A 13,272-nucleotide genomic window follows, 5' to 3' on the forward strand; every position below is an offset into this window, starting at 1 on the left:
TATACTGTGATGAAGTAGCCGTTCTTCGCAGCTGCATTTCACAGCTGTCGTTTCCAAGACATTGCAAGAGGCATCAATAAGTTGCGAGCCACTGACAAGCACGCCCAACAATTCTTGTCAAGACATTTGACCGGAGAGTTGTATTGTGTCCGACCAATGCGTGTATTTTTTATTAATGTATAAATAGTCAACCTGTTTCCCATGAACAGGAATTTGGTCAGAGGCCGTTGCTCTACAAACCAATTAAAAGGAAAGTAAGTCAATAAGTAGGTGTTCTGCAAAAAAATAAGGGATGCAGTCAAAGGTCCACAAGGTGTTGACCTCTGACATCTGACCCTGCTGGCGGTGCTGGTGCAGGCCGGGGCCGGTCCTGAGGAGACCGGTTTGGGTTTGGTGGGGGGGGGGGAGCCCCCATATTCCAGAACCTCGGGGCTAACAGCCACTTAGAGGAGAGACTCTCTGACACAAAGGAATGTTGCAATGAGTGATGGCTGAGCAAGACCACACAATGATGACCTTTAATGCCGTCTCCGGATCACATTAAAGGTAGGGTAGGCAACTTGGAGGAACCAGACAGAGTGAGCTACTTTATGAAGCAGCCCCCCCCCCCCCCCCCCCCCCCCTTCTGGCCTCCCTCTGAAGCCACTCCCCCAAAACACATGACCAGCTAGCTAGCTTCAGGATAGGTCGGCCTGACCTGTGGAAGACTCATGCGCAGTGAATGAACGGGCACGGAGTGTGCGCAGGTGGCCAGGAGATAGGTCGACATGCAGGTAGGCCATCCCATAATTTCATTCAGGCCGAATGAAATGATTGGATGGCTTATTCCAAGCCTGCGACAGCCAAAGAAACCAGATTTCTAAATGTTCTTTGTCAGAGCATTTGATTTATTGATAGCTGTCAGGATGAATACATAATTTCAACAAAACTGCATCTCAACCAAATCCTATACTTTTGAAATATTGGCCTTGTTGAATGTTCCATGGCAAATAATAAAAGTCAAAATATGTTAGTTCATGTGGCAAATACTAAAACATATGCAAATATAAATATTTGCATATATGGATAATATCTAGATTTAAACAACCGATAACCTACAGTGATTTACTGAGCTTGCCTCCTTATAATGGCCTTGTGTCCTTTTTCCCGTTGCTGAGGTTGGCCATGACAAGGTCAAAAGAATGGGTATTTTGGTGGCATAAATGTATGTGGGCATCTTCCGCCCTCTAGCGGCAAAGGGAAGGAGAGCACAATAAGCTGCGCATGCGCCGTCCCAGCACTGCACAGTACAACACAGCAGACAGTCGTTCCATTCAAGACCTTCAGCCATCTTAAACATGTTGGGTGCTGTGGGACGCTGCTGCACAGGGGCCCTTCGGGCTTTCAATCCCCAGGTCAACACCCTCAAACACCTCACGGGCAGAAATGCTACCCTTTATTCACGTAAGTAATCGAAATTTATGTTTGGGGGTTGTCAGAGTTAACGAAGACCGATTCCGGGGACTTGACATTGGCAGCTGCGGCGGCTGCACGCCGGGCCACAGGCCTCGACAACCTTCACCGTCTCATTCATCTGCGAGTACGGGCGTATTTTGTATAAGGAATCCGTGTTTAAACGTGGATGAAACTCCATTGGTATTCCTTCGTTTTGCATTAACTGGTTCCTGCGTTGACGGTTTATTTCTGACGTCCTACTCGGTGACCTCAGTAACTTTAGCTGTTAGCTACGCAGCTAAGAGCGACTTGTCAATAGTCTGCACGCAAATGGTTCAACCACGCGTCAAGGTCTGCTCTGTTTAAGCGTTCAGTGACACCCGTCTCTTTTAAATTTAACACTATATTTTAAAACGGAATGACGTTATTTGACCAATACGGCTTATGTATCCAGATTCGGGTCCCCGATTTGGATATGATTTTATGTTAATGACCTATAATCCGATTCAACCCTGAGACCAGACGCCTCGACTTCCCTGTATTTTTCAGCAGAATAATCTGATCCTCCGGCGCTTGTCCTTCACAGAGAGGAGCTATGTTGCCCCTGCCGCCGAGGCCATCATCGCCAACGGCCGCATCGTTGCCGTCATCGGCGCTGTGGTGGACGTCCAGTTCGACGAAGGCCTGCCCCCCATCCTGAACGCCCTGGAGGTGGCCGGGCGAGAGAGCAGGCTGGTCCTGGAGGTGGCTCAGCATCTTGGTGCGTTGTTTGTTTTGGATTTAGTCAGTTCAAGGTTACCCCTATACTGTTAACCGTTAACTCCTAGGCTTTAACAACGGTTTCGGTGAATGACATGGGGTTCTCGTTTTCAAAGGGGAGAACACCGTCCGCACCATCGCCATGGACGGTACCGAGGGTCTGGTCCGCGGGCAGCGGGTCCTGGACACCGGTGCTCCCATCAGGATCCCCGTGGGCCCCGAGACCCTAGGCCGGATCATGAATGTCATCGGAGAGCCCATCGACGAGAGGGGTCCGATCAGCACCAAGCAGTGAGTACATTTACACTGAGCTCGTTTAGCCAAAGTGACTTGCATTAAGTACATTTGTCAGAAGAAAGAGAATCAATATATCGCTGTCGGTACAGTAAGGATGTCATAGTGCCAAGCACTAACAATAACTGGGTTTACACATGTCACTGTATAACAAAGACAGCTAGGATACGGTTCTACACTATGCCAAGTACTATCTTTAAGTGCTAGGAAGTACCACATGGAACTACAAACCTAACACTAATAATTTATAATTCATATAGTTTATACATTCTGGTTTGTTTGTTGTTTGTCTTGTCTTGTCCTTGCTTTAGCATTTAGTTTAGCATTTACCTTGGCGTCTATTTTTGTTTGCATTAGTACTTTGTATTTTTATCCCGTGTTTCTAAACTGCTGATGGGCTGTTGCAACAAACACATTTCTCCTACGAGGGATTATTAATAAAGTTGTAAATAATCTGATCATACAATACTAGAGGATTCTCACCCAGCCCGGTGTATAATGGATAGTACTGCACTCTGTTTTAATTAGCGTGGTACTAACGAGTGTCTTTGCCCTGCAGGACCGCCCCTATCCACGCTGAGGCCCCAGAGTTCACAGACATGAGCGTGGAGCAGGAGATCCTGGTCACCGGCATCAAGGTCGTGGATCTGCTGGCTCCCTACGCCAAGGGGGGCAAGATCGGTCAGTTGATGTGATACTGGGGCCTTGAGACACACTCGATCCTGATTGGTTGATGACGTCACATGGGTGTGCAATCAGACACCTTTTGCCTTTTCTAACGGTTCTGAGTAACTGCGCTACAGATCCAATTTGAACAACTACAGTCCAATGCAACCATCCGCCTGATGGCTCCTTGACAACACAAAAAAGATACGCTAAGTGCGCCAGGGGCAATTATTATTTTTTTGAGTTATATAAAGTCGATAAAAAAACAATAACCATGTAGTTATAGATTAGAGTAACTAATATCGAAACACAGTTGGTCGTGGTGGTCGACATGGAATAAACCACTTTGGTGATGCGGCGAAGTTGAGGTTGCTGGCCAGTTGAGGTTGCCCCCCCCCCTCCCCTTGTTGTCACTTGGTTTATTCCATACCAATTGGTTGTTTAATCCCTAATGTCCACGTCTCATCTGTGTTCGTTTGTCTCCTCAGGTCTGTTTGGTGGTGCCGGAGTAGGTAAGACCGTGTTGATCATGGAGCTGATCAACAACGTGGCCAAGGCCCACGGTGGTTACTCGGTGTTCGCCGGCGTGGGCGAGCGTACCCGTGAGGGTAACGACTTGTACCACGAGATGATTGAGTCTGGAGTCATCAACCTCAAGGACGACACCTCCAAGGTGAGGCCCTTCGTAGGACTGTGCAATTAATCACATTTTAATCGCCATTTTCATTTTCTTGGTCAAACGATCTCCAAACGATCGTTTGACCAATAATCGATTCGAAACTTTTTTTATCTTATAGAAGTGGCAGAAAAGATGGATACATAATTTTTTCTATTTTATCATTGTGTGTTTTTTTTCTCATTGACAAAGTGTTATTGAGAAATGCTGAATAAATGCATCATGTATAATCCTGATAATAATCGGATTTCAATGTTGACCAAAATAATCGTGATTATGACATGTTCCATAATCGAGCAGCCCTAGCCCTTCATCATCCCCCTCGGGTTGGCCTTGTGGGCCCTCGTTAATGTGAACGCCGGACGGTAACTAACAAGGCGTGTTCCGGTGTTTCCAGGTGGCGCTGGTGTACGGTCAGATGAACGAGCCCCCAGGCGCCCGCGCCCGCGTGGCCCTCACCGGTCTGTCCGTCGCAGAGTACTTCCGTGACCAGGAGGGTCAGGACGTGCTCCTCTTCATCGACAACATCTTCAGGTTCACCCAGGCGGGGTCAGAGGTCAGCATCAACTCGCACCGAGCATCGTACCTCCTCGATCGGTACATTTGACATGGAAGTCTAAGGTTTCGCCAACTGTGACACTGAGCTCCGATGTCTCTCTGTACTTCAGGTGTCCGCCCTTCTGGGTCGTATCCCCTCCGCTGTGGGCTACCAGCCAACCCTGGCCACAGACATGGGAACCATGCAGGAGAGAATCACCACCACCAAGAAGGGCTCCATCACCTCTGTCCAGGTAAACGTCCCGGCATGTTGGGACACCTCGGAGCAGCTGTAGTCATTCCTACCCGGATTGAACCATCACTTTTCTACTGGGATTTGAATCATGTAGAAACTACAAACGGCAGTGCTTATTGGCAATTATGATATCATTCTGAAAACATTCTGGTGTTCTCGGCTTGCTTAGCAGCTTAGATTCTGTTCTTGACATCATTCAAAAGAGTAAACTATTAAGACGATGAATTATAGCTAAGGGCTAGCTTATCGAGCCGTAATCGGAAAAGTACATGGTGTTGGTTAAAGTTCAAGTTTGTTTATTTATTTATACCATAGGTTTGTACCAAAGTGATGAAACTGTACATTGTTGCAATAGAAAATAAGAGATGACCAGATATCTATTTTACATAACCCCTCAACTCTTCTACATCGTTACATATTATTATTATTATATTTTTATTGTAATTAATTCATGCCCAGTATTCAATTTCGTTTACAGCTATTATGTTAATATTATTCTAATAACTCCATATCCAGTTTGTGTTTCTCTTACACTATTTATTTTATATTGCATAGTTGTAGGAGCCCGAGACTTAAAGAATTTCCTTGCCAGTGCCTGCTGCTGTAAAGGTTGTGCACAGGGCAACGAACCGTCTTGAATCTTGAACTAACGTATCCTGTGATGTCCTCCAGGCCATCTATGTCCCCGCTGACGACTTGACAGATCCCGCCCCCGCCACCACCTTCGCTCACTTGGACGCCACCACCGTGCTGTCCCGTGCCATCGCTGAGCTGGGTATCTACCCCGCCGTGGACCCCCTGGATTCCACCTCCCGTATCATGGACCCCAACATCGTCGGAGCTGAGCATTACGACGTCGCTCGTGGAGTGCAGAAGATCCTCCAGGTTTGTCCCCAAGTCTATTCTACCTAGTCCCTAAATCTAGTCTACCTAGTCCCTAAATCTATACCACCTACTCTACCTAGTCCCTAAATCGAGTCTACCTGGTCCCTAAATCTATACCACCTACTCTACCTAGTCCCTAAATCTATAACACCTATTCTACCAAATCCCTAAATCTAGTCTACCTAGTCCCTTAATGGAGTCTACCTAGTCCCTTAATGGAGTCTACCTAGTCCCTTAATGGAGTCTACCTAGTCCCTTAATGGAGTCTACCTAGACCCTAAATGCAGTCTACCTAGACCCTAAATGGAGTCTACCTAGTCCCTAAATGGAGTCTACCTATTCTACCTGGCCCCTAAATCTAGTTTACCTAGTCCCTAATTCTATATTGCCTAGTACCTACATATATTCTACCTTGTCGTTAGACCTGATGCGATCCCTGCAGCCTGCCGCTATTTACCCCTTGCTGACATGAATCTGTGTTTACTGCAAGTGGCTCTAGATAAGGCGTCCGCTACATGACCTGGCGTTGGATACTGTTCCACCTGGGCCTTCTGTAACCTCCCCCACCCTCTCTCCCATTCAGGATTACAAGTCTCTGCAGGACATCATCGCCATCCTGGGAATGGATGAGTTGTCTGAGGAGGACAAGTTGACGGTAGCCCGCGCCCGTAAGATCCAGCGTTTCCTGTCCCAGCCATTCCAGGTCGCAGAGGTCTTCACCGGCCACGCGGGCAAGCTGGTGCCCCTGAAGGAGACGATCAAAGGCTTCCAGTCCATCCTCGATGGTGAGATGCACTGAGATCACGTGTGTGTGTGTGTGTGTGTGAAAACGAAATCGAAATCTGAATCTTACTGATCTGTCAGTAACAGCAACCAATCTCCCTCCCCCAAAAAAATGATATTTTGTAAACATTTGTTCTACTACATTGTGATGTTGGTTTGAATTGGATCAATCGTTCAGCCCTGTATGGATGGAAGTCATTTTCGGGAAATGTATTCACGTGTTCCTTTTGTTCCCCAGGCGAGTACGACGCTCTCCCCGAGCAGGCGTTCTACATGGTGGGAGCCATCGAGGAGGTGATCGAGAAGGCAGCGAGATTGGAAAAGGAGCACGGGTCCTAAAGCGCTCGCTCCTGTTTGTACAGTTCTCTATGATGTGTCTGCAGCATCTTGTCCCCAAGAAAAATGTTAAAGTTGTCGAAGGAATAAAGAAACGATATATTGTATCTTTGGTCTTTTTTTAATTTTTATTTTTCCCATATTTAAATGTTTAGTTGCAACGAACAACGATTTTCATTATTGTTGATCAGTCGCGTCATTGCTGAAGCATCGTTGTTCAACCAAACGTGTTGCGAAGCTGTGCATTTAGCTCTTTTTCCCGGGTGAGTAGGTGGGCGCTGTGGTCTTTGTAGGCTTCAAAGTTCTATGGAATAATCACACACATGCTTTCAAGGCTATACAATATATTTCCTTGATAAAACAGTAAAGTTGTTCTGTTGTAACCAACCTCTCTGGCCTTCTCGTTTTTCTTCACTGCTTCATCGAGAGCACGTTGGAGATTCATAACCTTCACGTTAATGTTGACCGCTTCTGCTTCCTGCTGGAACCTGAAGCAGAGGTGCACACAATAAACGATTGGTTTCTCAATTATAATTTCGATTAAGGTTTTGCTACAAACTCCATTAAGATTTGTTGGTTATCAAAGACCAATCCTGCAGCACAAGTCGAATACCTGTTCTCTGCTCTGGTCTTCAACTTTTCCACTTCTTCCAACTTAATCTCCAACTGCTGAATTTTCTCTTGCATTTCCTGCAATATCAAATTTCAGTAGTAAGTGAGGCGCTGCATCACTTTTCACTTTTCTGCCCTTATAAGATTTTTTAACTGGTAAAAAGGACTGGGTGTTCTATAATCATAAGTATAACCCTCATGAATTAAATCAGGTTATTTTCAGGCAAAAGCAATCCTTAATTTAAAAATACATAATTTCTTCATTCAGAACATTCAATAATATACATACAGGATATTACTTACGGAACCCCTACATTGGAAAGTACTGTATATAGCCTATCTCGTAAACGCCATACCTGCGCTAAAACACTTAATTCACAAATAATTGTGATTAATCTGGGAGGTATCTTTGCTCTTACCGTGGCCATAAAGTCATGTGTATTTGCCCGTTATGACAGTTTGATCCAGATTAAAGCAGCTGCATAAAAATATAAACTGGGCGCTACAGCAGGCGGTGAGCGCTCCCACACACGGCAAACAGTTTTCGGTACGAGACCGCACGTGGAATATATTTCATCCTACCTGTAAGACTTTTCCTCTTTCGACCGACAGATTTATGAAGATGTCTTTTTCTGCACAGAGGCTGTTTATCTTCTGCTTCATTTCGGTCTCCATCAAAGCACGTCCATCTGCTGCCTCTTGTAGCTGGTGCTTCAGATCTGACCAAACACGATGCAACTTAAAAAAATTATATATTATACAATAATGACCAATGGATATTGAAGAAGTCTATACTCACCTTTACACATATCCTCTGCTGATTTAAGACTGTCCTGGGTGTCATGAAGTCTTTTTAACTGTGCTGCTTCCTGCCATTGTGTAAGGTATTTCTGTTTTAACATCTTTGCCTTCCATCCAGCTTCTTGGTCCCTTGAAATGTTGAAAATAATGGTGTTTAAGTGTCCTGCAAATGCTACACACGGAACTACGTATCAGAGAACGGCTGCAATCACCTTAAGTTCTTTTCCATATCTTCGTGTTTCTCTTCATTCAGGTGAATATCTTGTCGCAGTTTACCTATTAGAGTCTCTTGATCAAGTAATTTCTGTGAAAAGAGCGCCTCATTCTCTGACCTTAAAAGTTTGTTTTCCTCTAAAAGCTGGAAGTTGTGTCTTTTATAGTCATCTTTGAACACGACAATCCCTTGATGGTTCACGGCCAGGTCGTTAAACCTCTTCTCCAACAGCCTTACCCTCGCCCTCTCCGAGTCCAGCTCTTTCTGACCAGCTGCCCCTCGAGCCTCCAGCTCCTCGTTGACCTTCTGCAGCGCCTGGCAGCGGAGACGCGCCTGGTCGGACCTCTGCTTTAACACCCCAATCAGCCCGGACTGCTCCTCCACCCGGGCCTGCAGCGGCCCCACCTCGGACTGCTCCTCCACCCGGGACCGAAGAGGCCCCAGCTCGGTCTGGTCCTTCACCCGGGACCGCAGCGGCCCCATATCGGTCTGCCCATCTACCAGGGACCTCAGCGTCACCACTTCGGTCTGGTCCTTCTCCCGGGCCCACAGCGGCCCCAACTCGGTCTGGTCCTCCGGTGAAGTTCTCCCCAAACACTTGTGCATATCATCCATGTTCTGTGTAAGACATATTGTGTAAGCAATCAATGGTAAAACAAAATGTAAGATAATATATTTTTCCAGGGTATCGTTGCAATCTAACATTGCATGCGATTTAATGAGGCAAGATAGGAAAAATCAAACACAATTCATTATTTATTCAGAGACACATTTTCCCACTTTCTTAGAAAAACTGAAAGGAAACGGTGTTTAATTTCTCAGCAATATTGTAAATAAACTAGTAAAAAAAACTTAAACTTTTGTTGTGCACAGCAGTAGCCTACCTGAGCCTCGTTGGTGCTCCTGATCATCTGTATGAGATCTTTCGGGTTTCTGTGCGGGGAGACCATACTCAAAGTACCGCAGTGAAGACCACAAGAAGATCTCAGACTTCAAGGTCGCATTCGGATACAAGAAAGTTTCAGTTGCTGCTGAACTGCGGCGTTGCCCATGGCAACCGGACCCCGTACGGTTACGTCCGCGGTGTGACCTGTAGGTGTCGTCGGTCCGTATGGAGGTGGGTGCTGGACGCCGTAGCTCCACACGGTCGCGCTGTCGTGCTTCTCATTGGGCGAGTTCACCACGCGGTCCTCCATCGTGTCTACTTCGACAACAAGTAGGCTAATTATAACGAGGACTTTTTACACGCACTTTACTTTGGAAAGCTTTCAATACATACACGTTGTGGACTTTTTCTTTTTGAAGTTTTTAGTTTAAATTAATTATATTAATAGTTTAATAATATTTATTTGGCTCAATATTTACTTTATAACCAATTTCTAATAGTCTTCCATGTCTTTAGTGCATAATTTAGGCCTGTTATTACGAAATATGAACCTAGACAATCAGTGATGACGAGTCAGCCGAATTAAAGCACGAATTATCAACAACTCGGGGAGGAACAGAGTCACGCGCAGCCGGGGCTATAGCATTATGCAGATTCCTGGGCCTAAGTACGGGATTTATCCTGAGGGCCAGGATGGGGGTGGGTGGGGATGTCTTGGACTTTGTCCACGCCCCTTTTCATCAACTCCTAGCCGGACAAGAAAGCGAGAGGAAGGCACCCGCATCCCAGTCCCAAGAGCTCTTCCATCTGCTCGGCTTCAGGCGGAGCTGGAAGGCACAGCCGGGACACAATGTGGAGAACACTACTCATACAACTCTCTATCGGCCTGCTGTTTTGTGTATCTAAGTGCCATTCCCAAGGTGAGTTCATTTCATTCATTTATTGTTCTTTGATGGTGTGTTTAGGTGGTGCAGTAACAGGTGGATTTTACACTTCTGTTTAGCTTCATCCAGTGACTCGCATTCCACTTGCTGCTCATCACTTGTTGCTCAAAGCCAAATTGAAAAAACACCGGCTGATTCCCAGGGAGACCTTCAATATAACTGAACTTCATATTCATTTACATTAATTTGATGTTTCTTAGCCTTCCGCGGGATTCATTAAGGAATTCCAATTCGATTTATGTTTAATAGTAATTAATGTATCTACTTATATCTAAATGACCCGTCAATTAGATCTGAGTCACAGAAGACTTAATAGATTAGTTAGTAAACAAAAAACAATATTGATTAGGGATCAAAGTGTCTTAGCGAAGTGTGTGTCTGTGTGTGTTTGTGTTTGTGTGTGTGTGTGTGTGTGTGTGTGTGTGTGTGTGTGTGTGTGTGTGTGTGTGTGTGCGCGCGCGTGTGTGTTTGTGTGTATGCGTGCGCCTGCGTGCATGTGTGTGTTTGTGTGTGTGTAAAAGGTTAGCGCGAGGCAGATTGGAAGTTCTCTCGGAGAACTTTTGCCTGAGCTTTACTGTTGCTAGGTAACAGAAGAGAGCATGTGACTAACTGAGCACTGAAAGCTCTGCTGCTGGTACAAACCTCGTTCAGAGGAATGCTCTTATCAGGGTGCAAATCACCCGCGGTGATGAGCCCTACATTATTATTCATCGAGAGAGATTTTATTTACACTTTATAGGAGAGACATGGGAACTGGTGTTATTTTTGTCAGCCGTTTGTCAGGTCTGCTACAGTTGTAGCCTGCCTCGTTCCTGTGTCTCCAAATGTAATCTGCTTTCTTTTTGCTCAACCCTTTAGTATGTAAGCTCCTTACCGTGAATCAAGCAACTAATTACACTGCAGCTGCCGTGGAAAGCACCGGTTTCTACCTAAGCAACAGCTCTGACCTGAAGGGAAAGAATAGGCTATATATCTGTTGACAGAACCAACCCACTTGCAACTTTGTTAACCGCTGTATTTTAGCAGACTCAAGTATCTATCAAAACAATCAAAACTAATAAAGAAAACATCTGAAAAAGTTACTTTTTTTAAGTACTTTGTGTTTTATTTAACCTCATATAGGCTACCCTACACACAGTGTACCCTACACACAGTGTGGAGAAGTTGGAGATTTTAACACCTCAGCAACCTCATCGTTATTCATGCAGATCACTCTGGGTTGTTTGTTATTGTTATTAACTAGTGCTGTCAGTTAAACGTGTTATTAACGGCGTTAATGCAAACCAATTTTAACGGCGTTAATTTTTTATCGCGCGATTAACGCATTTATTTTTATTTTTTTCTTATTTTTTATTCTTTGGCTCAAAACAAAGAAGCAGTAGCCTGACTGCTATGTTCAAGGCAGTATGTTTGTATGTTCATTGTTTAATTGCACTATAGGCTGAGTCCTAGTTTACCTTTGCACTTTGTATTTTTTTTTTGTATCGTCCTGTTTTGATCAGTATATGCCAATGTTGTTATCAATTAAAAAACATTTGCACAAGGCAAGCCGATGCACTTCTCCATGATGATAAGAGCATTAAAATGAGAAAAATCAATGGGACAAAGAAATCAAGGGATGTTTAGCATAGAAGAAAATATGCGATTAATCGCGATTACTCGCGATTAATCGTGAGTTAACTATTACATTAATGCGATTAATCACGATTAAATATTTTAATCGCTTGTCAGCACTATTATTAACAGGTTACTATAATGACCAATTATCGGGCAAAAATCAAAGTGCAGATGCCCTGATCCAAACCCATTATTAAGAAGTGCTGCCGTGACAGAATACTGTGTAGTTAATAAACAGTGTTAGCAGCACGGGGAACACGGTTTTGGGGGAGTGTGGCCCTGTCGGCTTATTTAGCACCTAATCAGCCGATTAACCACCGGTTGGTGATTGATTAATAAGATGTTGATGCCAAGACTTGGAGGAGAGAATTTCACCTCTGCTGTTAATGCGACCGGTGCTTCTGTGCATCCTCTGAACGAGCACAGTCTTCTGTTTTACAGAAGTTCTTGCCCCTTCTCAATGAGCAGTTTTTCCTCACGATGGCTGTGTGTCAACTTTAAAGAATGGGCATCTGCCATTCTTTAAAGTTGACCGGTGAGTTCAAAGCCAGCTAGAAGATGAAGAAGTGTCTTTTAAATGTTGTGGAGTGAAACATTTTACTACAACTCAACACTCTGGATAAATAACACACACAGTACTCTTATAAATGTAAGCCTACTTGAGGAATCGTGAACAACCAACTCATGGTAATATGCTTTCGGCCTAGCTTATCTTATATATCTCTTTCAGAGAATTACAATCAACAGCAAACTTTAAGTCGTGAACAATAACATACTGTAATATATGTTGTTACACTTAAAATCAAGTGAAAAATCGAATCAAGTAACCCAAAAAATGTAATTTAGTAGTTAGTTATTGTCTGTGTTTATTCACCAAATATTGGAAGAATTATTTTTTTACTTTCAAGACATATTTTCCCCATGTGTTGGACTGCAGGCTGCAGATTGAACATTGCGTGAGGAATCACTCACCTTTTGTCCACTATTTGGGTCAGAGCTTTCTTAACTTCAACACTGAGGATGTCACATGGCGTGCCTGCATCGGCAAGAAAATAACTAAACATGGCAGCGTGCGCCCTGACTGGACTAATATCATAGGAAGTGCCCACCTAGAGAAAAAGACCATGCTGATCACTGACCCCAGACATGCTTGGTTCGTCCCATGACCCTTCTTGATATATTTCTGCTGTTCTGTGTGCTTCTGCCCCATAATTATTACGCAGAGAATCTGCAACTCTCCTGAAATTAAATACTTAGTTAACGCAGTCTTACACCGGAAACATTGAACCCAGAAAAACCCTGACATAGAAGTTATTCATTTTATTAATATATGACACATGAACTGCATGTTGACAACATGTTGACAACTTACACTGTGCATTATTACGAAATAAACAAATCGTCCTTTTCTTCGTTAAATCGTGTTGTCCTCCATTAGGAACATGGTGCCAACATGGGACTGCGCCACCTCCCACATGCTAAGGGAAAGGCCTTTCCGGTATAGGACCCTAAAGCCTGCATTAGAAAGGAGGGGAGCACAAGTGAGCACACTTGGCAGAAAAAAAACAACTC

General features: G+C 44.5%; 3 protein-coding genes across 3 annotated transcripts in view; 2 read left to right on the forward strand and 1 right to left on the reverse strand.

Annotated features, from left to right (window-relative positions):
• Positions 1-1,247: 1,247 nt before the first annotated feature.
• LOC115533330 (ATP synthase subunit beta, mitochondrial) lies at positions 1,248-7,013 on the forward strand. The gene is made up of 10 exons (XM_030343801.1): positions 1,248-1,443; positions 2,021-2,194; positions 2,310-2,484; positions 3,047-3,168; positions 3,642-3,826; positions 4,227-4,385; positions 4,498-4,620; positions 5,295-5,507; positions 6,091-6,292; positions 6,529-7,013. Exons 1-10 carry the CDS (start codon positions 1,338-1,340, stop codon positions 6,627-6,629), a joined length of 1,560 nt encoding a protein of 519 aa, XP_030199661.1. The 5' UTR covers positions 1,248-1,337; the 3' UTR covers positions 6,630-7,013.
• Positions 6,743-9,334, reverse strand: zgc:172182 (coiled-coil domain-containing protein 89). Its single transcript, XM_030343802.1, has 6 exons — positions 9,138-9,334; positions 8,252-8,871; positions 8,038-8,168; positions 7,821-7,957; positions 7,240-7,316; positions 6,743-7,114 (listed from the first exon to the last, which is right to left on the reverse strand). The coding sequence occupies exons 1-6, from the start codon at positions 9,201-9,203 to the stop codon at positions 6,931-6,933; spliced, it is 1,215 nt and encodes a 404-aa protein (XP_030199662.1). The 5' UTR covers positions 9,204-9,334; the 3' UTR covers positions 6,743-6,930.
• A 569-nt stretch (positions 9,335-9,903) lies between these two features.
• The window catches only part of lrp2a (low density lipoprotein receptor-related protein 2a), a 74,723-nt gene continuing 71,354 nt past the window's right edge, over positions 9,904-13,272 (forward strand). Inside the window, exon 1 of the mRNA XM_030342698.1 lies at positions 9,904-10,059. Within this exon, the coding sequence (XP_030198558.1) occupies positions 9,990-10,059 (70 nt within the window). The 5' untranslated portion in view covers positions 9,904-9,989. The remainder of the gene's footprint in view (positions 10,060-13,272) is intronic.

This window comes from Gadus morhua, chromosome 20, assembly GCF_902167405.1.
Source record: "Gadus morhua chromosome 20, gadMor3.0, whole genome shotgun sequence".
Classification (NCBI taxonomy): domain Eukaryota; kingdom Metazoa; phylum Chordata; class Actinopteri; order Gadiformes; family Gadidae; genus Gadus; species Gadus morhua.